Source organism: Oncorhynchus kisutch, linkage group LG18, assembly GCF_002021735.2.
Source record: "Oncorhynchus kisutch isolate 150728-3 linkage group LG18, Okis_V2, whole genome shotgun sequence".
In the NCBI taxonomy this organism is placed as follows: Eukaryota; Metazoa; Chordata; class Actinopteri; order Salmoniformes; family Salmonidae; genus Oncorhynchus; species Oncorhynchus kisutch.
The window spans coordinates 68,429,172-68,454,940 of record NC_034191.2 but is presented as its reverse complement, the minus strand read 5'-3'; the positions used below and the strand labels follow the sequence as shown (position 1 = coordinate 68,454,940).

At 46.0% G+C, this 25,769-nt stretch overlaps 2 protein-coding genes and 1 long non-coding RNA gene across 3 annotated transcripts; 2 read left to right on the top strand and 1 right to left on the bottom strand.

Annotated features, from left to right (window-relative positions):
- The first annotated feature begins 240 nt into the window (after positions 1-240).
- On the top strand, positions 241-14,478 carry LOC109909901 (BCLAF1 and THRAP3 family member 3). The gene is made up of 11 exons (XM_020508981.2): positions 241-803; positions 1,376-1,419; positions 1,565-2,287; positions 2,725-3,642; positions 8,465-8,634; positions 8,778-8,883; positions 8,999-9,065; positions 9,180-9,313; positions 10,120-10,234; positions 10,378-10,492; positions 12,293-14,478. The coding sequence occupies exons 2-11, from the start codon at positions 1,385-1,387 to the stop codon at positions 12,304-12,306; spliced, it is 2,397 nt and encodes a 798-aa protein (XP_020364570.1). The 5' UTR covers positions 241-803; positions 1,376-1,384; the 3' UTR covers positions 12,307-14,478.
- LOC109909664 (lipase member H) lies at positions 14,352-19,921 on the bottom strand. The gene is made up of 11 exons (XM_020508671.2): positions 19,802-19,921; positions 17,645-17,750; positions 17,259-17,541; positions 17,042-17,150; positions 16,833-16,934; positions 16,633-16,722; positions 16,399-16,566; positions 16,166-16,255; positions 15,940-16,048; positions 15,679-15,852; positions 14,352-15,259 (listed from the first exon to the last, which is right to left on the bottom strand). Exons 1-11 carry the CDS (start codon positions 19,851-19,853, stop codon positions 15,175-15,177), a joined length of 1,368 nt encoding a protein of 455 aa, XP_020364260.1. The 5' UTR covers positions 19,854-19,921; the 3' UTR covers positions 14,352-15,174.
- On the top strand, positions 17,492-19,461 carry LOC116354814 (uncharacterized). The gene is made up of 2 exons (XR_004204038.1): positions 17,492-18,927; positions 19,344-19,461. It is a non-coding gene; the product is annotated as an uncharacterized LOC116354814 (long non-coding RNA).
- Positions 19,922-25,769: the final 5,848 nt, after the last annotated feature.

Sequence of the window (25,769 nt, the reverse complement as noted above, 5' to 3'; positions counted from 1 at the left end):
ATTCTTATAAACGTTTGCAATGGTAAAAAATAGAACACTTTGTTCAAAACATATTTTAGATTTGGCAACAGAAAAATGTATCGAAATCAAATGTTTCATGGATGAGAAAGTGGGAATGTCTGTCAAAATCTATCGCGTTCACCTTCTTCCATTGTCGGAACAGGTGTTGTGCAGAAAATCCACCCTTTCTAATTTCCTTAATTTTGTGGCTAGAGTCGAACAACTATGGCTGAATTATTATCCTTATGCTTTCAAAAATACTAGTCGAATAAGACAAGGGAGAGGTGGCGAATTTTGGCAAAGAGATTTATTTATAGACTAATACAAATCAGTAGCGGATTTAGGTACGGGCGGCATCTTGCCGGGCGCGGAAGGGGGGGTTCGCCCAGGGCGCCATACAAGCTAGAACCGCCACATACACTTGAAACAAACCGAAAACTGCAGACAAAAATGATTTCTGCTACTAAGATCAGTGAAATGTAGTTTAAACGGACAACGGAGTGAAGAGCAGATATCTCAACTAGCAAGCAAGTCGCAGCAATGTGGGGGGATTTTCGGCACAACACCCGCCAGTGGGCTTCCTCTCAAAACGCCAAGCGGATGCTTCACATTTATACATCCGGTGAAATATATGTCTCATTGTTCTATCTGCAGCTTAGCGATTTCGACGCATACATCGGTGCTCCGGTATCAAACGTAACATCATTACGTATTACTTCTGTCTAGCTAGTAGTGTAATCGTGTGTGCGAGACTGGTGTTTTGGTGTTCGTATCTTCTAATTTCGACAGAAACGTGCAATCGGGTAAGTGCCATGCTAGCTAAATACATTGCAATATTAGCTATGCTAGTTGTGCTAAGCTACAACATGGTCCCCAATTAACCATTCAGATGTTTAGCTATTTGTGTCAATCTTCAGTAAACCACTGCACTGTAAAAAAACAAAACAAAAAGGTATATTTTGAGCTGCTCTCATCGTCCCCAGTGGTTTTCTTCGTAGCAAGTTGGTGTTTAGCCTGGTCTAGACAGCTAGCGTAACGTGGCTTTGGTCAAATCAAATTTTATTGGTCACATACCCATGGTTAGCAGATGTTAATGCGAGTGTAGCGAAATGCTTGTGTTAATGCGAGTGTTATGTTGTACATTTCAAGCCCTTTGTTGCCTGCCCTAAGTTAAGCAAAATGGGAAAGAAGGAGACTCTCATGACCGGAGTCTTGGTGGTATTATCTTGCTGTATCAACTACCAAAATGTAAACAAATCTGATGTTGATGTATGGTGTATGGTGTCACGGCTAGGGAACGGTTTGTGGTGGTCATTTCACTATCTCAGTATGTTACTCATTCATACTCTTTCTCTTTGTCCACTGATTTCTCAAGGTGGAGAGAATGTCAAGGCCACGATCGCCACATTATTCTCACAGGTGAATACCTTGCACACTGTTCATTTGACATGCTAGTCCAGTGTGTGGGTCAAGACATTTCCTTCACAATGTTGGCTCAACTCGGCACACTGTATGAAGGGTGCTTTACAATTAAAATGTATTATTGTTTTTTGTGTTATTACAGAGGCAGTCCACGGAGGCAAGATGCCCGGAGGTTCCCCTGGGACGACCCAGACTTCGACCCCCAGCAGGTTCTGGCTGACCTGGGCAGGCTGCCCTGGGAAGAGAACCGCAACCCTGGGGAGTCTCACGAGGACCAGTGGGTCCGCTTCATGGACCAGATCCACCCAGATGGCCACAGAAGACCTATGCCTAGAGGGAGCCTTCGGCCAAAGGGCCACAGAAGACCTATTTCCCCAGGTCTCCACAGGCCTAACCAACACCTCCCCCCAGAGGACTTCCACCATTGCAGGACCCCACCGCCCCCCCACGAGCTGGGCTACGCAGAGCGCAGGAGGCTCTCCCCCCATGATGGAGGAGGGGGTGGCAGAGGAAGAGTGAAAGAAGAATTCCAAAGATGCGAAGGAAAGCTGCCCCCCTCCCCGCAGAGGCTACCCAGAGAGAGGCTGCCATCACTGGCCCCGCAGCACACTCACTACAGTCCTAGCCACCACCAGAGAGCGCCCTCTGCAGGTTGGAGGAGAAAAGAGGGGGACCAGAGCCAGGGGAGGTCCAGGGACCGCAGCCCTAGGGAGAGGGTTCAGGGCGGGGGGAAGTGGGAGAGGAGGGGTGAGGGTGGAGATTCTCCCGGTTCCTATAGAGACAGGAAGAGAGACGACATGCAAAGAGAGTGGAGCACCATCTCTGACCGGAACCGGAGGGAAACTGTTGAACCGGTGAATCCTGGGTAAATTTGAACAGTGTTCCGCTGGAGTTTTATGACCAAAAGCCTGAAGAAAATTGGAGAGGAGAATCCAGCTTCGTGTTTTTCTAAGTGCAAACTTCACCCTGCTAATATGTCCCTTCTGCAATAGTGTAACGAGATAGTAGTTGTAGATTTAATTGCATGGCTTAAAATGCATCGCATGTTATTGTCTCTGTGATCCTCGAGAACCACTTAAGTACATGACATAGTTGAAAACGTTACTATTATTACCCGCTGCAATCTAGAGGCTGTGCGAGCCTGTGATCTATTGGCCCTTAAATTCTATTCCTATAATACCATTTTTCCTAAATAAATCAAAAGCTACATTAGAAATCAATCCAACTATTAGCTGTAGTCAGCGTAATTGTATGTCATCTGTCAGTGCTGAACCATGTCACCTGCTCTTTATGTCGACACAGGTACGGGAGGGAGACAGAGTTTAGGGAGCACCGCCCCTCGTTGGAGAGGCCCCGGGAAGGGTATGGAGGAGGGAGGACACTGGGGCGCAGTGGCCCCCTAGGGGGCCACAATGGCCGGGGGCCTGCAGCCCTCATCGGGGAGCATGAACATGGTATTATGAACAGCGGAGGGCCAGAACCGTACCACAACCCCGACCGGAGCCACAGCCACGACCGATTCAGTCATCATCACAACCGGGTCGGAGCCTCTGAGGAGCGGTTCAGGAAGTCAGGCAGCAGGTCCAATACTAGAGAGGAGGCCAGGCGCCAGCCTGCACATGAGAGGAGGGGGCCTATACGTGAGTCCAAAAGGGGCCCTGTCCATGAAGATGGGAGGGGGCCTATACATGAGTCCAAAAGAAGCCCTAACCGTCAGGGGAGAGCCAGGCCTATAGGCTTCCAGGATAGAGGTTGTCCCACGGATCCCAAGGCCAGAAACAGTACATTCTGTGGGGCAAGGGAGGCCCCAGCCCGGGGTGGCAAGAGACAGATGGGGCCCTCCAGGAACCAACCCCAGCCTTTCCTCCAGGGACAGCAGGGGTACCAACCACGGGGTGCCAACTCCCAGCACTCCCCTCCGGAGCACCAGAGGTACCAACCCAGGGGAGATGACTGGGACATGGAGCCCAGAGAGGAGGAGTCCGGCTGGGCAGAAGAGAGCGACATGGAGCCCCGCTGGGAGCAGGACCGGGGACAAGGGCCACGAGGAGGCCGGCAACCGGCACGGTGCAGGATGGGACCCAGGAAACCTCAGCTTAGAGATCTCAACCCCAACTGGAACCAGCAGCAGAACGACATGGCAATGCCTCGCATAGGCGCCGGCAAGGAGGAGACACTCACCATCAAAGTGGACATGAAGCGCACCATGGGCCAGAACAGGTAAGGTGTTTCGGGCAGCAATGTTTAGGGGTCAAGGGTGAAAGGTCATGCTTCTTTTTAGCGCTTGCTTTCGACTGCAGGAAGACATAGTCAGAAGCCCTGAGAATATTGACAGCTAGAGGAGGAAAGATTCGTCAAACTGATTTCTCGATTGTACAAAGCAAGGATTCTACAAGGCAAGTATTCTACTGTGATGGGATGCAACTTATATACCTACGTCAAACTAATCCTTCATGGTGTCGGGCATCACTCAGTGATAAACATGGAGAATTGCCAAAGCCTTCTTTCAGCAGAGTGGTCATTTTACATTATTGTCCGTCACATTCTCAAACACGTTATATGAAGGTGGAATCCATTCTTGACAGCAACTCCGAGCATGCAGTTAAGAACAAATTCTGGATCTCCTGAAAAATGTGTTCCTTGCTCATCCAGAGGAGCAGAAAATGTCAGACCAGCTTCAAAACAATAGAGAACAGCGATGGTACAGAAGAAGGCCAGCTTCTGAGTAGAAGGCTACCTATCGGCTGAATAACCTAATGGACCTGTAGTTCTACTTCTAACACTCATCTGCTCAGGGCAGAGGTTTTCCCCATCAGTTCTTCAGAAATCTCCCTTTCATCCATTTCAACATGCTTGGCAACTCACAAAGGAAGTGGTTGCAACTTCCCTAAGAGCAGCCCTGACAACCAAGAGACCAACCAGCTGTGTGTTTGCAAAGATTTACTGTCATCAGACCCATCTCATCTTACACAACTGAAATGATATTAACAAGCACAAGGGAATTATACAGAGCAAGGAGCCTGCATGGTGTAACGTGCTGAAGGACCTCTGGGAGGTTAAGACTGGATGAAGAAGGGTGGAGAAGACCTTTCTGCTACTCACTCTACAGCTTACTGGACAAAATGGAAAGGTCTTGCTGCTAACCGAACTGCGCTAACTGCAGAAGCGTCTCTGTTATAGTGAAGGATTGCTCATATACATATTGTGTTGGTGAGCCTGATAAGATGTCAGTCAGGTCTGGTGATGATCAGGATGATGTCCAGTCAGAAAAGCAGTGCTTGATGAATGTCTGCCGATAACCACCACGATGAAGAGTGAAAACGACTTTGGGACTTAACACATGAAAATAAAGCTTTTGGTTTGACCCTTAGAAGCTATTCCACTAACTGTACCACCACTATTGACAGTGGTACTCGTGGACTTCTTATGCAGTAAGAATCATCAAGCTCTAAGAACGTCTCTTCTCCAAGAGGCTCTCAGAACCATGACTATTGATGAACTGTCATCCATTTTGCACCAGGGAAACAGAGCTCTGTCAAAGTACTATGACAGTGAGGGGAAACCCAACCCAGTGAGGACTAAGGTATTCCTGACAGCGAAACTGGACTCACCCTAGTGAAATGGCCCCAGAATTAACACTTGGGAAAAAAGAACTAAAATCAATGGTTCAAACCTCAAACACAGCCAATGCATCAGCCAATAGTTAGTTCAGTGTGGATGAATCCTTATGAAAACAGAATATTGCATGGCCCGGATCAATGTCTTGGTCTGGGGCTGACTGAAGACCGTTTGGGCGGGGAAAGTGCCCTGAACTTCAGGAACATCCATTTGGAAACACCATGTTTGTTTTCAATGCCTTGAAACACTTGGAAAGATCAGCTCTTTTTTTCTCCTTTTTACCTTTTATTTAACTAGGCAAGTACGTTAAAAACCCTCCCCAACCCGGACGATGCTGAGCCAATTCTGCACCGCACTATAGGACTTAGACCATGGCCAGTTGTGATACAGCCTGGGATCGAACATGTATCTGTAGTCACGCCTCTACCACTGAGATGCAGTGCCTCAGACCGCTGTGTCACCCGGGAACTCTTGATCAGCTAATCAGAGAAAGACCCCTGTGAAATGACTTATTTCAGAAGCACAGTGTTTTAGTGCTAGTCACTGCGATAAGCAATTCCCCTTCTCATGTTCTGCAAGATGATACACCAAAACACCAGCTCTAGTCAAGACAGTCAAATAGTTTCAACTTTTGTCTTTCATTCAGATCAATGTTTAAAGGTAAGTCAACATGTTCTTTCCATCAGTGAGTGTGTATTGTATCCTGCAGGCTCCTAGAGGATCATTATACTTTATCTGTTAGAGGCAGGGTTTTTTCTAGGACAATTGTCTTTCTTCATCCAAAGTGGTTCATGCGAGATGGACTCGTTCCCACTATGAAGCTTTTCAAAAACTTTAAGCGACCTCAAGCCTGGTATTGCTCACCCTCATCAACCATGATGCTCTTGAGTGTCAAAGCCTAAAGGAGTTTGAGAAATGGTTATCTTAATAATAGACTGGGACTCGATGCAACCACTGCATCACAAAACCTTTAATTCTGAGGCCAAAATCGATCCAACACCTCGGATGCCTGGCCTCTGATCTACTTGGCTTTTTTCACCACAGTGTGTTTCAATCTGCTCTCCTTTAAACAGAACTGTTCACTCATTGAAATTGAAAGCACAGCACTGAGTTGATCTCATCTCTGAAGGACAATCCAAAGTAACGATGTTGGCCTGAAAGCAACCAAGCGCTACAGGTTCATACTACAACTTGCTTTGAGTTCTACCAGACCAGGGTTCACCGCTTGATGCATGACGACAAGTAAAGACTGGATGCTACAGCTTAACTCATAGGGAGGTGAACAGACTAGGGAGAATCCAAGTCGGTGGATAGAGAAGCACAGTCATTAAACACTTAGAGTAATCCACCTTCTGCATGAAATGAAGGTTTGGGTGACCAACTAGTAGACACAAGCAAGAGTGGAGAAGAGCAGAAGGCAATGTGAAGGTCTGGTGATGATCAGGATGATGTCCAGTCAGAAAAGCAGTGCTTGATGAATGTCTGCCGATAACCACCACGATGAAGAGTGAAAACGACTTTGGGACTTAACACATGAAAATAAAGCTTTTGGTTTGACCCTTAGAAGCTATTCCACTAACTGTACCACCACTATTGACAGTGGTACTCGTGGACTTCTCATGCAGTAAGAATCATCAAGCTCTAAGAACGTCTCTTCTCCAAGAGGCTCTCAGAACCATGACTATTGATGAACTGTCATCCATTTTGCACCAGGGAAACAGAGCTCTGTCAACATACTATGACAGTGAGGGGAAACCCAACCCAGTGAGGACTAAGGTATTCCTGACAGCGAAACTGGACTCACCCTAGTGAAATGGCCCCAGAATTAACACTTGGAAAAAAGGACTAAAATCAATGGTTCAAACCTCAAACACAGCCAATGCATCAGCCAATAGTTAGTTCAGTGTGGATGAATCCTTATGAAAACAGAATATTGCTCTCAAAAACCCCTTAGTATTAAGGTCTCCTATACTGATGGGATCTGCCCTTCGCAGTCTACACTACATACTCAAGATGCAAGCTGTTCACAGCGATAACGACTCCTTTATACTGTCCACATTGGCAAGAACCACACTGTCCACTTTGGACCATTCAAGGACGAGCCATACTGTCCAATTTTAGACCGATCAAGGACAAGGACCACAATGCTGACCTTTCACCACTGCAAGTGGATCACTAACATCCAGAAGTTGATTGGAGAAATGCAGAGTGAAAAAAAATGGAAGAAGCATGAACTTTCACCTTTGACCCATGCCAGTGTCCTTTACACGACCTCACACTGGCACAGGAAGTGGTAAGGGATGTAGTCAACGTTAAATGCTGTTCACTTTTACATTTTTTTGCAGGGCGATTTACACACCTTTTACGCCACATACGCTTTTAGCATAAACATTTACGTTACCACCCGTTATCTCAACTGACATTCAGTGTTTCGCTAATACATCCCTGGAGACGAGAAATGTCTCTCTTCCTGTTGCGTTTCAAACTCCTATAGGCTTTATTTGGACTTACAAATAATTCAAACCAACAGCTCTTGTAGATGGTGTACTTAATCAGCCATTTTTCCTAAAGCTTTACAATGTAAAGGTAAGTATAGTGTGTTTTACAGATACTTTGGTCAAGGTAAGGTTGTTCAGTACAATATTAAGCTATATTATATTTATGTAAGAGATCCAGCAGATAACCACTTAACTCCCTACAGCAAATTTAATTAAGAACAAATGACTGCTGTCCCAAACTACAGTTGTTACTTAAATCACACCCTTTCCACACGTTCCAGTAACCAGCTACAGCAGTACACGCTCCATTATCCAGCTACAGCAGTACACGCTCCATTATCCAGCTACAGCAGTACACGCTCCAGTAACCAGCTACAGCAGTACACGCTCCATTATCCAGCTACAGCAGTACACGCTCCATTATCCAGCTACAGCAGTACACGCTCCATTATCCAGCTACAGCAGTACACGCTCCATTATCCAGCTACAGCAGTACACGCTCTATTATCCAGCTACAGCAGTACACGCTCTATTATCCAGCTACAGCAGTACACGCTCCATTTAACCAGCTACAGCAGCACACGCTCCATTTAACCAGCTACAGCAGTACACGCTCCATTATCCAGCTACAGCAGTACACGCTCCATTATCCAGCTACAGCAGTACACGCTCTATTATCCAGCCACAGCAGTACACGCTCTATTATCCAGCTACAGCAGTACACGCTCCATTTAACCAGCTACAGCAGTACACGCTCCATTTAACCAGCTACAGCAGTACACGCTCCATTTAACCAGCTACAGCAGTACACGCTCCATTTAACCAGCTACAGCAGTTAAGCCCTGGTATTCAGGCCTGATCCAAGAGGGTAAAGGGACTACTACTTTTTTCCTCTCCATTGCTCATCGCTCTCATCTACCTTACAGCCAGCTGTGCTACTCTTCAGACCGCCAGCTGTCGTTGGATCTGGTCAATGTGGGCCGCCAGCGCCTGGACTTCCTTCCCATGCTAGAGCATTCTGGGACTTACCGGGAGTCCACAATGCACTCTGGGACTTTTGCCCAGGAGATCATCACCCTGGTGCACCAGGTCAAAGGTTAGGACGCGAAATGCAGAAATACTATACACAACACAAATATGCTCGTGCACACAGTCACTTGTACACACATGCACAGCCCATAGATGCTCCTTCACACACATTTAAACAGAACCTAAAGATATTTCTCTCCCCCTCTCCAGAGCATTACTTTAGGGGTGATAGTGTAAAGCTGACCGAGCGTTTCTGTGGCGCCCAAGATGGTCTGCCTGAGGAGGAGCAGGAGGAAGAGAAGCCTACTCTGAACAGGTACACACACGCCTGGGTACCACGGTGATGAGACTCTAAGGCCATGGCTTTTGTTTTAAGTCTTCAATGTGCTGTTTATAAACTGTCTATATTCTATTCCTTCTCTCCTCTCTAGGCGGTTCAACATGAGTCTGTCAGAGCCAGACATGGAACATCTCTTCTCCAAAGTTGGCCGCATGCAGGTACAATGCATGTTTTTAAATGGGGAATGATTGATATGCGGATGGATGGATTCATTGGCTGATGGATTTATTGATGGTGTATTAATGTGTGAGTGTGTGTCTGTGTGAGTTCAGAAGCAGCAGCAGGCGGTGAGTGACCCAGGAGACCTGAGACATGACCTGGAGAGGAGGAGACAGGAGAGGCTGGAAGGGGTGAAGGTCACCATCCCTGGAGGCAGGCTCTCACAGCGCCCCCTGGTTGCTGGGAGGTACTACTACACACTAAAATACAGTGAAGCCATGATGGGGTTTGTGGTCCTCCACAATGAAATCGGGGAGCGGACAGTGGATCTGTCTTTTTACTATAGTACGCTCGTACATTCGTCACAAGATTTTTCAGACTGCACTGTTGTGATTTTAACAACTTGCCATAGAGATCTGACATTTACAAAATTACACTGACTGGCCAGATGGTGGCACTATAATAAGCGATTGAAAATGCTAACTTAAAAAGGTCACACCCCTCACCTCATTTGACCTAAAGTCATACAATTCGGTACATGGGTCCCAAGTTTGCCATGATGGATTTTCCGCCATTTTGAATTTTGTGAAAAACACTTAAAACGCTACGCTGACACCGAATGAACGATCTGCATGAAACGTGAGACAGTATGTGGCATCTATGGACAAATATTTTCCAGACTAGCACCTAAAACAACATGGCCGCTGCATATAAATCAGTCACACAGGTTGCAAACACTGTCAAGACTCAACATATGCAATAACTCTAATGTTGACCACACGGTGGCGCTAAAACGGGCAAATGTTTTGTTACTATCAGTATATTCTAGTTTGAATTGTCAGTATTTGGCCGGGGGGCTGCGTCATTCATGGGGGACGGCATGTCTACAGTTGCCTTGTTTGAGTACGAAAATGATTCCTTTCTTGGAGTTATCACTGATCTATGGATCCTTGTGTTCACCCAATCTGTCAGATCAGTGATTACCTCAAGAAGTAGAGGAAGGGTGCGTTTTTACACTTCACGGTCTCGTCATTCTCACACCCTCTGTCACAGTGACCATCATGAGGAGTATGGTAGTGGGGAAGAGGAGGTTCAGGAGGAAGAGGATGGCTTCTCTTCAGGCTGGCCAGGCCTACCACAGAGAGGAGGGAGGTGGCCCGGAGAGATGGTGAGAACTGTGTGCATGTATGTGTTCACATTTAGTAGGGGTGTAGGTGGAACAGTGGAAAGGATCTGTATCTTTCTCTGAAATATTTCTCAGGCTTCTGACTTCTCTCGCTCTCTCTCTCTTGCTCTAACTCTCGGGCTCAGAGGAGAGGAGGCATAGTTAGACAAACCATGGGCGGCCAGCGGCGGAACAACCGGTCTCCTAATCTCCCCGGCAACCATCTGGGACCAATAAGGCAACAGAACCGCAATATTAACGGTCAGTAAGCACCCCAAAACATAAATATATAGTGAGTTCAAAACACAGACACAAGCCTTTTCTTTTTTTCTTTGTGGAACAGCTTAATATTGCAGAGAGATTGATGGAAGCAGTAATGTAATTGTCTGCATCATTTCCAATCCCCCATATCTTTTTTGGGTTCACACACACACACACACACACACACACACACACACACACACACACCCACCCGTACATATTCATATATACACTGCTCAAAAAAATAAAGGGAACACAATGTAACTCCAAGTCAATCACACTTCTGTGAAATCAAACTGTCCACTTAGGAAGCAACACTGATTGACAATAAATGTCACATGCTGTTGTGCAAATGGAATAGACAACAGGTGGAAATTATAGGCAATTAGCAAGACACCCCCAATAAAGGAGTGGTTCTGCAGGTGGTGACCACAGACCACTTCTCAGTTCCTATGCCTCCTGGCTGATGTTTTGATCACTTTTGAATGCTGGCAGTGCTTTCACTCTAGTGGTAGCATGAGACGGAGTCTACAACCCACACAAGTGGCTCAGGTAGTGCAGCTCATCCAGGATGGCACATCAATGCGAGCTGTGGCAAGAAGGTTTGCTGTGTCTGTCAGCATAGTGTCCAGAGCATGGAGGCGCTACCAGGAGACAGGCCAGTACATCAGGAGACGTGGAGGAGGCCGTAGGAAGGCAACAACCCAGCAGCAGGACCGCTACCTCCGCCTTTGTGCAAGGAGGAGCACTGCCAGAGCCCTGCAAAATGACCTCCAGCAGGCCACAAATGTGCATGTGTCTGCTCAAACGGTCAGAAACAGACTCCATGAGGGTGGTGTGAGGGCCCGACGTCCACAGGTGGGGGTTGTGCTTACAGCCCAACACCGTGCAGGACTTTTGGCATTTGCCAGAGAACACCAAGATTGGCAAATTCGCCACTGGCGCCCTGTGCTCTTCACAGATGAAAGCAGGTTCACACTGAGCACATGTGACAGAGTCTGGAGACGCCGTGGAGAACGTTCTGCTGCCTGCAACATCCTCCAGCATGACCGGTTTGGCGGTGGGTCAGTCATGGTGTGGGGTGGGGTGGCATTTATTTGGGGGGCCGCACAGCCCTCCATGTGCTCGCCAGAGGTAGCCTGACTGCCTTTGGGTACCAAGATGAGATCCTCAGACCCCTTGTGCTGGTGCGGTTGGCCCTGGGTTCCTCCTAATGCAAGACAATGCTAGACCTCATATGGCTGGAGTGTGTCTGCAGTTCCTGCAGTTCCTATTTGTAACTGTGTTATTTCACAACATTTCTGAACCTATATACATTTTACAGACCCTGTATGTTTTACGTTCTTTATCTTATTAGTCCCACCCTTCAGCTCCATTCAACCCCTCCCATCTATCTCTCAACACCATCCATTTTGGATTTCTAATTGCCATATTTTTCAAAATTATGTTTCACAAAAGTACTCAAAAGGACACAGAAGTTAGACTGTTGTAACACACAGACCTGTTCAGACAAGCAGGTCTTCCCAACCATGTTAAGTGACCTCAATCGATCACTGATTGATTGATTGACTATGTAATTCCTACGACAGGGTCTTGACTCTGTTTACCTTCCTGTCTGGTTACATTGTTAGTCTGTTCATCTGGTTCCTAGATCTCATTCATTTCCATGTCTGACCCTGAGCGAATCAAATCCTCCCATTTAGCCAATCATCTTGTCCACTAATGGGACCATTACAACCATAGCGGACCTGCTGTTTTTAACTTAACACCTATATTAATTTCTCTTTCTCGCCCTCTCAGGTGCCAACTGGTGAATGGACTCTTGGATGGAGCCTGGGGTTATGTGAGGTTAGCTGTTGAGCTCAGAGGAGTGACCAGGCCAACTGTATATACAAACGTATGTGGACACCCCTTCAAATTAGTAGATTCAGCTATTTCAGCCACACCTGTAGCTGACGGGTGTATAAAGTCGAGCACACAGCCATGCAATCTCCATAGACAAACAATGGTAGTAGAATTACCTTATTGAGGAGCTCAGTGACTTTCAATATGGCACTGTCATAGAATGCCACCTTTTCCAACAAGTCAGTTTGTCAAATTTCTGCCCTGCTTGAGCTGCCCCGGTCAAGTAAGTGCTGTTATTATGAAGTGAAAACGTCTTGGCGCAACAATGGCTCAGCCGTGAAGTGGTAGGCCACACAAGCTCACAGAACCGTCTGTCCTCCGTTGTAACACTCAATACAGAGTTCCAAACTGCCTCTGGACGCAATGTCAGCACGAGAATTGTTTGTCGGGAGCTTCATGAAATGGGTTTCCGTGGTAAAGCAGCTGCACACAAGCCTAAGATCACCATGTGCAATGCCAAGCGTCGGCTGCTTGCCGCCATTGGACTCTGGAGCAGTGGAAATGTGTTCTCTGGAGTGATGAATCATGCTTCATCATCTGACAGCCCTACGGAGGAATCTGGGTTTGGAGGATGCCAGGAGAACCCTACCTGGCCAAATGCCTACTGCCAAATGTAAACTTTGGAAGAGGAATAATGGTCAGGGGCTGTTTTTCATGGTTCAGGCTAGGCTCCTTAGTTCCAGTGAAGGGAAATCTTAACACTACAGCATGCAATGACATTCTATATGATTCTGTGCTTCCAACTTTGTGGCAACAGTTTGGGGAATGCCCTTCCCTATTTCAGCATGACGATGCCCCCGTGCACAAACCAAGGTCCATACAGAAATGGTTTGTTGAGATCGGTGTGGAAGAACTTGGCTAGCCTGCACAGAGCCCTGACCTCAACCCCATCGAACACCTTTGGGATGAATTAGAACACGCCTAATCGCCCAATGTGAGCCACTCCTAATCGCCCAATATCAGTGCCCAACCTCACTAATGCTCCTGTGGCTGAATGGAAGCAAGTCCCCACAGCAACATCTAGTGGAAAGCCTTCCCAAAAGAATGGAGGCTGTTATAGCAGCAAAGGGAGGACCAACTCCATATTAATGCCCATGATTTTGGAATGAGATGTTCGATGAGCAGGTGTCCACATACTATTGGTCATGTGAAAAGTATGTGGAGTATATTATAACACACGTGGACAGCCTGACCTTAGAACCGGCATCTCTTATTTTCTGCTGCTTGATTACCTGGCACCTTTTACATTATCTGACCTACACCTCTACTGACACTGGCCAACAGAACATGTAAAGTCTCCTGACAAAGTAGTGTTGTGGGGAAGTGATGTCATAATGCAGGGGGGGAGGACCCTGAGCCAGAAGGGGAACATCCTGTTAGTGAGGAGCCACCTAATTCATTCAGGAAGTATATTCTGAGTAAGTGATCACTGCTTTTAGTTGGCTGTATGCATTGCTTACCGAAGGAAAAACATATCAAATAATAGATGACTTCAAATACCATGTTGGCAAGCGTGTTAGTGTAAGGTAGTAAAAGTCCCTCTTGAGCGTAGTAGTACAAATGCATCTTACATGAGTACAGACAATTTGGTCATTACCTGTATTAATACTCAGTATTCCCCACAGCTCTCACCTGTACACCTTTGTGTGAGCGCTTAAGGTCAGGTACAGAGGTGATCCTTGCTGATATTTAACAGGTGCAAACTTCCACCTAGGCCAAATTTTTAGGTAGTTACGGATAGGTCAGACTGCTATTCTATGGTCAGTGGAGACTGACCGGTGGATTGATGCCCCGTTGGACTAACCAGAGCTGACTGGGGAAGAGGATGCCCAGCTCTACAGGAGGATATCAAGTTGGGATAGTGCTTAGCAGAAACACAGGCAGGCCTTAACCTTTAACCCCACAAGAGCAAGCAGAGGTGATATGGGATCTGGCAGAGAATCCAGTCAGACGATCACAGTGAAACGCACACAGCATTTATTTCAAATGTAGGTAGAAATACAAAGTCCATAAAAAATGTCTTTACACCACAGTACCATAGACTTTTACACAATAAAAACATCTTGACCTTTTAATCAATTTCCATTATTTCAAGTCTTTCTTTTCAGCTGCTCAGTTATGTCAGAGTTGCAATACAAATGGACAAGATACTGACTCCCACACAAACCAGGAGCTACACTGAAGTTATAAGAGCTTATGACTGGCTATAGCAGGTTATGAATGCCCTCTGTCTGCATTAAAATACAGAAATGTCATAGCAACATGACCATCCTTTGTAAGGCAGAGAGCGAGAGCAGTCCAAAAATCCCTCATGATAAGATAAATCCCACTGAGCAGCATCATTATTAATGACTTCAATAATGTCTATGGTCCACCAGTGTTCTGTTGTCCTCCCAAAGAACAATCGGAAGGCCCTCTGTAATCATCTGAAAGAACTGGAGAGCAGTCAGAAACATAATGATGGCTCCACCTAGTCTTCACCTTCTATGACGTGCCAAACTTGTTCCACGGAGGGCAGAGTGTCTGCGGATATTCGCTCCTCCCTTGAATTAAGGTCACTGATTTTGTAAGAATTCAAGACCTAAACAGCAGGCCCCCCATGGAATGAGTTTGACACCCCTGGTATGCCAAAGCCTGTGATCCTGCAGCTTGGCTAGACAAGACGGGCTGTGAGGGTGAACACGGTCAACTTTCTGCCCCTTTTGGTTCTGCGTGTGTGACTGGGGAGACCCTGGAGGCCCTGTGTGTATGTGAGGGGAGCAGTCTCCGGTGATGGCTCAGAGGCGAGGGTCGCAGGGCAACGGGCGGAACGCCACCTCAATATTCTCCTCCATGATGATGTCATAGCGACACATCAGCGGGCTGGAGGGATGAGAGAAAGGTATAGTTGGAGAGAGAGGCGGGAGGGTGGATGACTGGGGGGAGAGGAGGGAGCGAGGGAGGATGACTGGGGAGAGAGGGAGGATGACTGGGGAGGGAGGGAGGATGACTGGGGGGAGAGGAGGGAGGGAGGATGACTGGGGGGAGAGGAGGGAGGGAGGATGACTGGGGGGAGAGGAGGGAGGGAGGATGACTGGGGGGAGAGGAGGGAGGATGACTGGGGGGAGAGGAGGGAGGATGACTGGGGGAGAGGAGGGAGGGAGGATGACTGGGGAGAGAGGAGGGAGGGAGGATAACTGGAGAGAGAGGAGGGAGCGAGGGAGGATGACTGGGGAGAGAGGAGGGAGGGAGGGAGGATGACTGGGGAGAGAGGAGGAAGGGAAAAGTGTGGGGGGTCTCACCTGTCGGGTTGCTCCAGGGGGGTGAGGCGGATGTGGAGTAGTCTGATTTTGTAGCGAGGGCCTATCATATTGCCGCTTGCGATGCGGAGGGATATCTTCTGGACGGGCTGCAGGTCCTCATCAAACTGGACCAACAGACGGGTGGAGGTGTACTGCTCAAACTTGAACCGCTTACTGTGGAGGAGAGGAATGGAGAGGGTAAGTGGGATAGAGAGTTAGAGGTCTTACTGTCATGTGTATCTGTGTGTGTGTGAGACTTACCGGTCTATGCGTGCCTCACTGAAGTTCCTGCCACTGTGTAGTCTGAGGATGACGACTCCCCAGCGCAGGTACTGGTTCCATGTCACCATGTCCACCCTGTAGCTGGTCTCTACACACACAGGACACACACTGTGTTATACACACACAATTCATATTTGAGAAATCACTGCTATAGAAGCATTATGTATGTTAATCACTGATTGATAGTAAGGGGTGTGGGACTTACTTTGATAAGGTAATGTGGCAGTGGTGGTGAAATAGGCCTTGGTCTGACCCAATCGCAACAGAGTATCCCTCCACCTGCTGATGTCGTAACCTGCGGGGTAACCATGGATACATCATTCAGGATGGTTGGTATGGCAATCAAACTACTTGATAGAAGATTTGATGACAAACAAATTTTCCCATGTTTACAGATTGAGTGAGATTCTGGGTTTAGTTGGAAGGTTGTCCTTTCACCTAGCATGGGACAGGGGGCGGGCTTAAAGGCTTCACACTGCAGACACCGCCCATCCAGGAAGTCGCTGTAGGAGGAGCAAGGGTAGCCTGTGAGGCTGCAGGTCCGGTTGAGAGCACACAGGTACAGGAACACAGAGCGCTGGTGGTCACACACGAAATATGACTTCCCTACGAAAGAGAAAAGCTGTGAGTTATAACATTAGTTATTGTGTGGTGTGTGTGTGTTAGTCTCACCTGAGAAGATGGTCTTGGGGCAGCCTGGCTGATCAGATCCTCCGTTGGCATAGTAGTCAATATGGCCATGTTGACCTCTGAGACCAAACGCTACGTGAAAAAAATAGGAAGATCCCAAAGTTACAGATAATACAGGACATGAAATTACACCTAGAGAATCCCTCGCCCCCCACACATACACACAGCATGTCAGTACTTACAGTTCATGTCAGTGTGTAGTACGTCTACAAACATGGCATCTGAAGGGTCTAGTCTCTCCTCAGCAGTCGCTCCAGTGAACATGGGCCCTGCTGGGTCCAGACCTGGACAACAATGAATCAATTAATACATTCATTAATGCATCAATAAATTAAGTCAATCAATCAATCAAATAGTAGCTTTTCAGTCACAAACAGTCTCTCTCTACTACCTGTAATGCGGCCAATCTTGCCCTTCAGGTTTGCTCCTACAAACCCAGCTAGGTGAGCTCCTAGACTCACCCCGATCAGGTGGATTGAACTCAGAGGCGCTCCCTCCTCCTAAACACACACAGTGAACAATTAGCAACATTGACACAAGACTCATAGAACAACTGATTAATGAGTCACAGAAAACGAGCAATATCCCCCTCCCCCCCACACACACACCTGCATGCTGAGTATGAAGCCGGTGAGGTTGTTGGCAGCCTGTCGGGTGTTGGCCACAGCAGTGAAGTAGTTAAGGTTAGCAGCTCCTCTGTTCCAGTCCACCACCAGGATGTTCATGTCCTCCTGCTCAGACAGCAGCTGGACGATGTGATCCACCCAGACCGGAGGGGCCCCAGTGGGCCGGTAGCCATGGATGACGAAGGCCGTGGGCAGGGAGAAGTTGAAGAGTGGCTGGTAGGACAGGTGGTGGTGGTTCACCTCTCTGCCACAGCGCAGGTTAGACCTAGTGGAAGGAGGGGAATACTTTTATGTGGAAAATGTGTCATTTTTACTTTTTAACTGAACCGCAGACACACATTCATGTTCACACACACACTCTAACCTACTTGGTGTAGAGCAGCAGCTTAACATTCAGGGTGGTCCCAAGGAAGCACTCATGGAAGTCCAGGTCTGTAAAGTCATCACACAGTTCACCTACACCATTCTTCTGGCCTGGGGAGAGAAGGGGAGGATGTGTACATGTGCTCATTGATACCCTGCTAGGTCAGCATCAGGTCATTCTCTGATCTTACTGTGAACCCCAACGCATTCTTCTTTCCTTATACATTTAAACATGAACAGACAGCTGGTGAATGAAGACAGTGAATACCGAAGATTTTCATTTATAAAGATAAGCACTGGCCTAACTGACCTCTTTACATTGCTATTCACCCCAACCATTCTGTCTCACTTTCTCCCCCTCCCCTAGCCACTGTTCTTTGTCACAGGTGAAAGGTTAAAGGTGCCGGTCTGAACCTTGCTCTGGAAAATTATCCTCCTCTGTGGTTTGTTTTGCTTTGTGATACTGTAGTGTCCCTCCTTGACTGCAGCCAGGCTTTGACTGTATAGGGGCTGTATAGGCGCTAGGGGCTTTAGCCTTTTACCATGTAGCATTAACCACAAGACTGCATCATGAGTTTTACCATGTAGCATTGAGTGTCATGATTCGGTAGCATTAGCATGTAGCATGTTAACGTTCAAACCACATAGGTTATTAGTGTTATCATGTAGGCTAGCTCCCAGTGTCATGCTAGCGGCTTTAGTAGTGATCCATGCTCTCTAATTAGCAGATTGTCCTCTGCTGTTACTCTCAATTGGATCAAGGTGCTATAAAAAAAGCAGCTCATCCTGTCACAGCTTTCTATCTTCCTCTGTGGCCCCAATCCCCTTTCTCAACAATCTTCCTGTCCTCAATTCATGACCCGTGACCTCACAGCAGTACACACACACACTTACACCCATGCACACTCTAATTTCTCCACTCAGGGATAGTTGGGGAAGAGAAGGCACATACATGCCAGTTATTTGAGTCTGTTCTGGAGGGAGTGTAGAATGACGTCTGAAACCTGTAGTCTGCTAACACCGTGGTTCTCAAAACTCCTCAGCGACCCCCGTTATTTTAACACATTTGTTAGCTCTGAACTAATTCCAAATGTGGCCAATGTGCTCAATGCAGTTTCACGTAGAAATGTGACTCATTTAACCACCCCCGCACAGGACTAAGATTTAAGATCAAAGGCCTGATTACCTGCATGCCCACCAATGTTGTTTACATTTTGAAATGTCCCTGTGGTCTGTCTAACACAGCGAAAAGAAGCGGATCAGTGAGTACCGCCGCATATACGGACAGGTGAGACAAAAAACACTGTTGCTGTTCATTTTGTACAAGCTGGACATCCTGTTAGTTCTCTGAGATATATTGGAATAGAAATGGTCAAGATGTCACGGAGGGGAGGAAGACGGAGAGGAAACTTCTTCAAAGGGAATCTTTCTGGATCCAGTCTCTTCTTGGCCTTAATTCGACTTAACCATTTTTATAGTTCCAAAATGTCCAAATGATTTGTGTACTTTTTCACCCAAATTTAATATTCTGTGTGTGTGTGTGTATATTTTACTGTAAATATATATATTTTACTGTAAATATTGATCACATTCCTGGTGTATGGTCATATATTTTGATGAATGTTGATATTGTGCACAATGTTGATATTGTGCACAATGTTGATATTGTGCACTTATATCATATATTTGTACCTCCTGTTTCAGGAAGTGTCACTGAGTACTGCCCATATATATAGGACCTTCCACCCCAACCTGGGATACGGATGCCTGATGAAGACCTACGTGTCAAACATTCTTATAATAAAATCACCTGGGAACATGAGCAGCAGTGTGCTGTGTTTAATTATTATTTTTAATTTTATTTTTTTTGCTTTTTCAGCTCTGGTTCACCTAGTCAAGGGCTTGATGATTAGTTGACAAGTTGAATCAGGTGTGCTAGCTGTGGAATAGATGAAATACATGGAACGGCTGGAAGTCCCGGGGGAGAGGTTGGAGAAACACTGTGCTAACAGATGCAAGACAGAAAACAACCCTTTTCTCTCTCTGTAAACTGTGTCCTGGGTTAAGGGGGATAGAGGGGTGATAGGGTCAGAACAGGCAGACCTCACACAACTAGCTCAACACCCACGCACACACTTTGATCATGGAAATATGAATCTTACCTTTGCAGAGCATGAGGGAGCCCACCAAACCGAGGAGTTGCCAGAGTAACATCCTTACAACCAAGAGAAAGAGGGAAAGAAGGAGGGAGATACTAGAGGGAGGTTTGTCTGAGAGAGGAAAGAATGGGAGCTCTTACTAATACAGAGAGCGGGAGGGAGGGAGGGAGCAGGGGAGGGAAGAGCTAACTGACCAGAGCAGAGAGAGAGATATGTTGAGGTGACTAGGTGTGTTGGTATCTGGGTGATCCAATAAAACTCTTGAATAGAGCAACACACTCACTGCCAACAAAACACAAACACACTGCCAACAACACCCCACTCATTACACATCTCACTGTACACAGAGGAGAAGGATCGATGGAAGGAGAGAGACGAAGTACATCAGTATATGATAGTCATTCTAACCTTATTTATTTATTCCTACTGGATCCTATACTTTTTTGTCTTTGGTAATATTTAGTGCTAATAAAGCATTATTGACTTGTACTGCAAGAGGTGAAAGAGAAGGCTTGAGACATGACACTTACTATTATTATCCTCTGTTTACAATGAGTCACCATGTACCTCCTAATCAGTCTTTCTTCATCTCTCCTTCCTTGCCTCTCCTTTATGCTCTATCCTCTCCATCCCTCTCTCATACTATCTGCCTCTATGTACTCAATTCCATCAATCGCAACTCTCCCATACATGTGAGGACCTGGTTGTCGCTGGCCAGCCCAGGCAGGAATGCTCTCTGTGGGGCAGCTGTGTTCTGACAGGAGCATCTCCCTATGGAGTTCCACATGAGCAGGGTTATTAATAGCATCAGAGCTGTGGTAACACTAACCGGCCCTGCCTATACCCACTATTTACTGACTACAGCATTAAATGTACAGTATGGGCTTTAAATACATATAATTTAAAGGCCAAGTACAGGGCAGAGGCATCAAAAGCAACAAATCAGAAGCTGTCCAACCCTGCCCATTTCCCTGGTTACCTCTGAGAATCTTTCATAATGGTCCAGGCTGCAGGGCATGTACAGTGCCTTGCGAAAGTATTCGGCCCCCTTGAACTTTGCGACCTTTTGCCACATTTCAGGCTTCAAACATAAAGATATAAAACTGTATTTTTTTGTGAAGAATCAACAACAAGTGGGACACAATCATGAAGTGGAACGAAATTTATTGGATATTTCAAACTTTTTTAACAAATCAAAAACTGAAAAATTGGGCGTGCAAAATTATTCAGCCCCTTTACTTTCAGTGCAGCAAACTCTCTCCAGAAGTTCAGTGAGGATCTCTGAATGATCCAATGTTGACCTAAATGACTAATGATGATAAATACAATCCACCTGTGTGTAATCAAGTCTCCGTATAAATGCACCTGCACTGTGATAGTCTCAGAGGTCCGTTAAAAGCGCAGAGAGCATCATGAAGAACAAGGAACACACCAGGCAGGTCCGAGATACTGTTGTGAAGAAGTTTAAAGCCGGATTTGGATACAAAAAGATTCCCCAAGCTTTAAACATCGCAAGGAGCACTGTGCAAGCGATAATATTGAAATGGAAGGAGTATCAGACCACTGCAAATCTACCAAGACCTGGCCGTCCCTCTAAACTTTCAGCTCATACAAGGAGAAGACTGATCAGAGATGCAGCCAAGAGGCCCATGATCACTCTGGATGAACTGCAGAGATCTACAGCTGAGGTGGGAGACTCTGTCCATAGGACAACAATCAGTCGTATATTGCACAAATCTGGCCTTTATGGAAGAGTGGCATGAAGAAAGTCATTTCTTAAAGATATCCATAAAAAGTGTCGTTTAAAGTTTGCCACAAGCCACCTGGGAGACACACCAAACATGTGGAAGAAGGTGCTCTGGTCAGATGAAACCAAAATTGAACTTTTTGGCAACAATGCAAAACGTTATGTTTGGCGTAAAAGCAACACAGCTCATCACCCTGAACACACCATCCCCACTGTCAAACATGATGGTGGCAGCATCATGGTTTGGGCCTGCTTTTCTTCAGCAGGGACAGCGAAGATGGTTAAAATTGATGGGAAGATGGATGGAGCCAAATACAGGACGATTCTGGAAGAAAACCTGATGGAGTCTGCAAAAGACCTGAGACTGGGATGGAGATTTGTCTTCCAACAAGACAATGATCCAAAACATAAAGCAAAATCTACAATGGAATGGTTCAAAAATAAACATATCCAGGTGTTAGAATGGCCAAGTCAAAGTCCAGACCTGAATCCAATCGAGAATCTGTGGAAAGAACTGAAAACTGCTGTTCACAAATGCTCTCCATCCAACCTCACTGAGCTCGAGCTGTTTTGCAAGGAGGAATGGGAAAAAATGTCAGTCTCTCGATGTGCAAAACTGATAGAGACATACCCCAAGCGACTTACAGCTGTAATCGCAGCAAAAGGTGGCGCTACAAAGTATTAACTTAAGGGGGCTGAATAATTTTGCACGCCCAATTTTTCAGTTTTTGATTTGTTAAAAAAGTTTGAAATATCCAATAAATGTCGTTCCACTTCATGATTGTGTCCCACTTGTTGTTGATTCTTCACAAAAAAATACAGTTTTATATCTTTATGTTTGAAGCCTGAAATGTGGCAAAAGGTCGCAAAGTTCAAGGGGGCCGAATACTTTCGCAAGGCACTGTATACTTACACATTTGTAATGTATACTTATGAATACTTATTGTATGTCCCATTGCTGCCTGGTTCAAAGTTTCCCATCTAGTTGAACTTCAATTGTGTAGGCTAATACCAGTTGAGATGGTTTAGTACAGGGGCCAATGCAGTGGCCTTCTGTTAATTCTGTAGACTTTGGGGGGCAATGATCTGGACCATGGACTGGGTAAGGGGTTGGTCTATGGAGTCTTAGACCACCAAGTTTAGGGCAGGGTCAGCCAGCATTCCTCCTGAAGAGCTACTCTCCAGAGGACCTTGATTCTCCAGGTGAGGAGCCAGGTCCTGATCATTCTCCAGGTGAGGAGCTAGGACTAGATCATTCTCCAGGTGAAGAGTCAGATCCTGATCATTCTCCAGGTGAGGAGCTAGGACCAGATCATTCTCCAGGTGAAGGGTCAGATCCTGATCATTCTCCAGGTGAGGAGCCAGGTCCTGACCATTCTCCAGGTGAGGAGTCAGGCGCTGATCATTCTAAAGTTGAAGAGTCAGGTCCTGATCATTCTCCAGGTGAGGAGCCAGGTCCTGATCATTCTCCAGTTGAATTGTCAGGTCCTGATCATTCTCCAGGTGAAGAGTCAGGTCCGGATCATTCTCCAGTTGAAGAGTCAGGTCCTGATCATTCTCCAGTTGAAGGGTCAGGTCCTGATCATTCTCCAGTTGAAGAGTAAGGTCCTGATCATTCTCCAGGTGGGGAGCCAGGTCCTGATCATTCTCCAGGTGAAGAGTCAGGTCCTGATCATTCTCCAGGTAAAGAGTCAGGTCCTGATCATTCTCTAGGTGAAGAGTCAGGTCCTGAGCATTCTCCAGGTGGGGAGCTAGGTCCTGATCATTCTCCAGTTGAAGAGTCAGGTCCTGATCATTCTCCAGGTGAAGAGTCAGATCCTGATCATTCTCCAGGTGGGGAGCCAGGTCCTGATTATTCTCCAGTTGAAGAGTCAGGTCCTGATCATTCTCTAGGTGAAGAGTCGGGTCCTGATCATTCTCCAGGTGGGGAGCCAGGTCCTGATTATTCTCCAGTTGAAGAGTCAAGTCCTGATCATTCTCTAGGTGAAGAGCCAGGCTGAGGCCACTACCAGGTCATTCTGTTTCCCCTCTGGATTAAGATCTTAACCCTGAAGCCACGCCCTCCTCTGTCATCTGGCTATGACTGGATAACACTGTAGACAGAGAGATTGTAGGCGACTGTGTGTGTCGAATCAAATGCATTTGTCACCTGCTTCGTAAACAGAAGCTGTAGACTAACATTTAAATGCTTACTTACCATAGACTGGCTAAGTGGTTGGTCTATGGGCCTACCGGCCTTCCTTCTAGCTCTTACCGTCTGGTCAGCCCTGGTCAGAGACATGGATACACACACACAGGCCAGAGAGAGTTATCCAGCAGGTTATAGCGAGGCTAACCTCTAACCTCAGTGGATGTTCTATGGCTAGTTAGTCAGTGATTAGTCTCATTAGGTGATTAGGTAATCAGAGATTAAACCTCTCGGAATATTAACCTCTCTGGGGAACTAGAGCGTGAGATAACCACTCAAACAAACGGTGTGTTTGTGTGTTGTAGTTCACCCTATAACATCACCCACCCCTTTTGTAGGCCGTGATTCCATTTCCATTTATTTGGGGGGGAACTCAGTTGGGGTCTCAACTTGCTGTTTAGAGTTAGAACTGTGCAATACACAAGGTGACATTTTTTATGTGGTTTTGCATCAGCAGCTTTTCTCTTGTTATGTCAGTCACTGACAGTAACTTAATTACCCCATGTCAGCTAAATATTTTTAGATTAGTAAATTAGTACAGTGGCTAGCTATCTAAACTTGTAGTAATCATGGTCAAACTACCGACCGGGTGGCCCCCATTGATTTTGTTAGTCACTCTCACTCAGATATCGTTTTAAAAACTATAAACATTTCTCTCCACCCTATGGCAAAATTTGTAGAGTTGCAGGAAATTAGTTATAAAGTTAGGACCCCCGAAAGACCCAGCTCTGATTGCATGTGTGGATGTGGGTACGCAGACCTGCGAGCCACTGCAGCCCATCATGATCAGTTCTGATCAGTTCTGACTCCATCAAAGTTGCCCATCTCTGCACTACATAACAACATGCAAAATCTATCAACATGATTATATTATATATGTACAACATTTTCTAATGTCATTTTTGAAATAATAATCTCAGTGAGCTGATCCAGACCTTTGGTGAATGGGAAGACCAAGGTGGTGCTGGTCTCAGATTTGAAGACTAGGCTGTAGCCTAGTGGTCTAACCCATGTTTGCAACATTTTCAAAAAAGTAAACTGTCTGTTACTCAGGCCCAGAAGCCAGGATAAGCATATAATTGGTAACATTGGATATAAAACACTCTGAAGTTTCTAAAACTTAAAAAAAATTATGTCTGAGACTATAACAGAATTGATTTGGCAGGCGAAAATCTGACCAGACATTTGATTTTCAGCTCCTAGGCTCTTATTATGGAAACCTATTGCTCTATATATCTGTCACCCAAATTTCAATTAATTTGGCTTCCACTAGATGTCAACAGTCTTTATTCAAAGTTTCAGGCTTCTTTTTTGAAAAACGAACAAGTATTTGGAGTTTTTGTGATCTTTCAGCGCAAGCTTATGAATTTTCCTTTTGTAACGGCTGATGTTGGTGGAAGAAAGAAGAGGACCAAGGTGCAGCGTGGAATGTGTCCATATTTATTCAAATGAACACAGAAATAACAAAAATAGCAAAGGGAAATGACCGAAAACAGTTCTGGCTGGTGCAGACACACAACAGAAAACAATCACCCACAAAACACAATAGAAAACAGGCTACCTAAATATGGTTCTCAATCAGGGACAACGATTGACAGCTGCCTCTGATTGAGAACCATACCAGGCCAAACACAGAAATAGCAAATCATAGAAAAACTAACATAGACAACCCACCCAACTCACGCCCTGACCATACTAAAACAAAGACAAAACAAAAGAATTAAGGTCAGAACGTGACACCTTTCCTATTGAACATAGTACTTTCCGTGTGAAATATTATAGTTTATTTACATTTTAGAGTACCTGAGGATTAAATAGACATGTCGTTTGACTTGTTTGGACGAAGTTTACCGGTAGCTTTTTAGACCCCGTTGTCTGCATATTGAACAAGTGGATTACTGAAATCAATGGCGCCAACTAAACATCATTTTTGGGATATAAAGAATGATTTTATCGAACAAAACGACCATTCATGTTGTAGCTGGGACCCTTGGGATTGCAAACAGAGGAAGATCTTCAAAGGTAAGTGATTTATT

What these genes read in the sequence shown, in the direction of transcription:
- LOC109909901 (XM_020508981.2), top strand. Translation starts at nt 1,385, where the DNA reads ATGTCAAGGCCACGATCGCCACATTATTCTCACAG. An exon ending in CCTGGTGCACCAGGTCAAAG is followed by an intron (nt 8,635 to 8,777) that starts GTTAGGACGCGA and finishes CCCCCTCTCCAG; the next exon opens with AGCATTACTTTAGGGGTGAT. An exon ending in CCAAAGTTGGCCGCATGCAG is followed by an intron (nt 9,066 to 9,179) that starts GTACAATGCATG and finishes GTGTGAGTTCAG; the next exon opens with AAGCAGCAGCAGGCGGTGAG.
- LOC109909664 (XM_020508671.2), bottom strand. Translation starts at nt 19,853, where the DNA reads ATGTTACTCTGGCAACTCCTCGGTTTGGTGGGCTCCCTCATGCTCTGC. An exon ending in ACTACACACTGACATGAACT is followed by an intron (nt 16,723 to 16,832) that starts GTAAGTACTGAC and finishes TTTTTCACGTAG; the next exon opens with CGTTTGGTCTCAGAGGTCAA. An exon ending in AGTGAGGCACGCATAGACCG is followed by an intron (nt 15,853 to 15,939) that starts GTAAGTCTCACA and finishes TCTCCTCCACAG; the next exon opens with TAAGCGGTTCAAGTTTGAGC.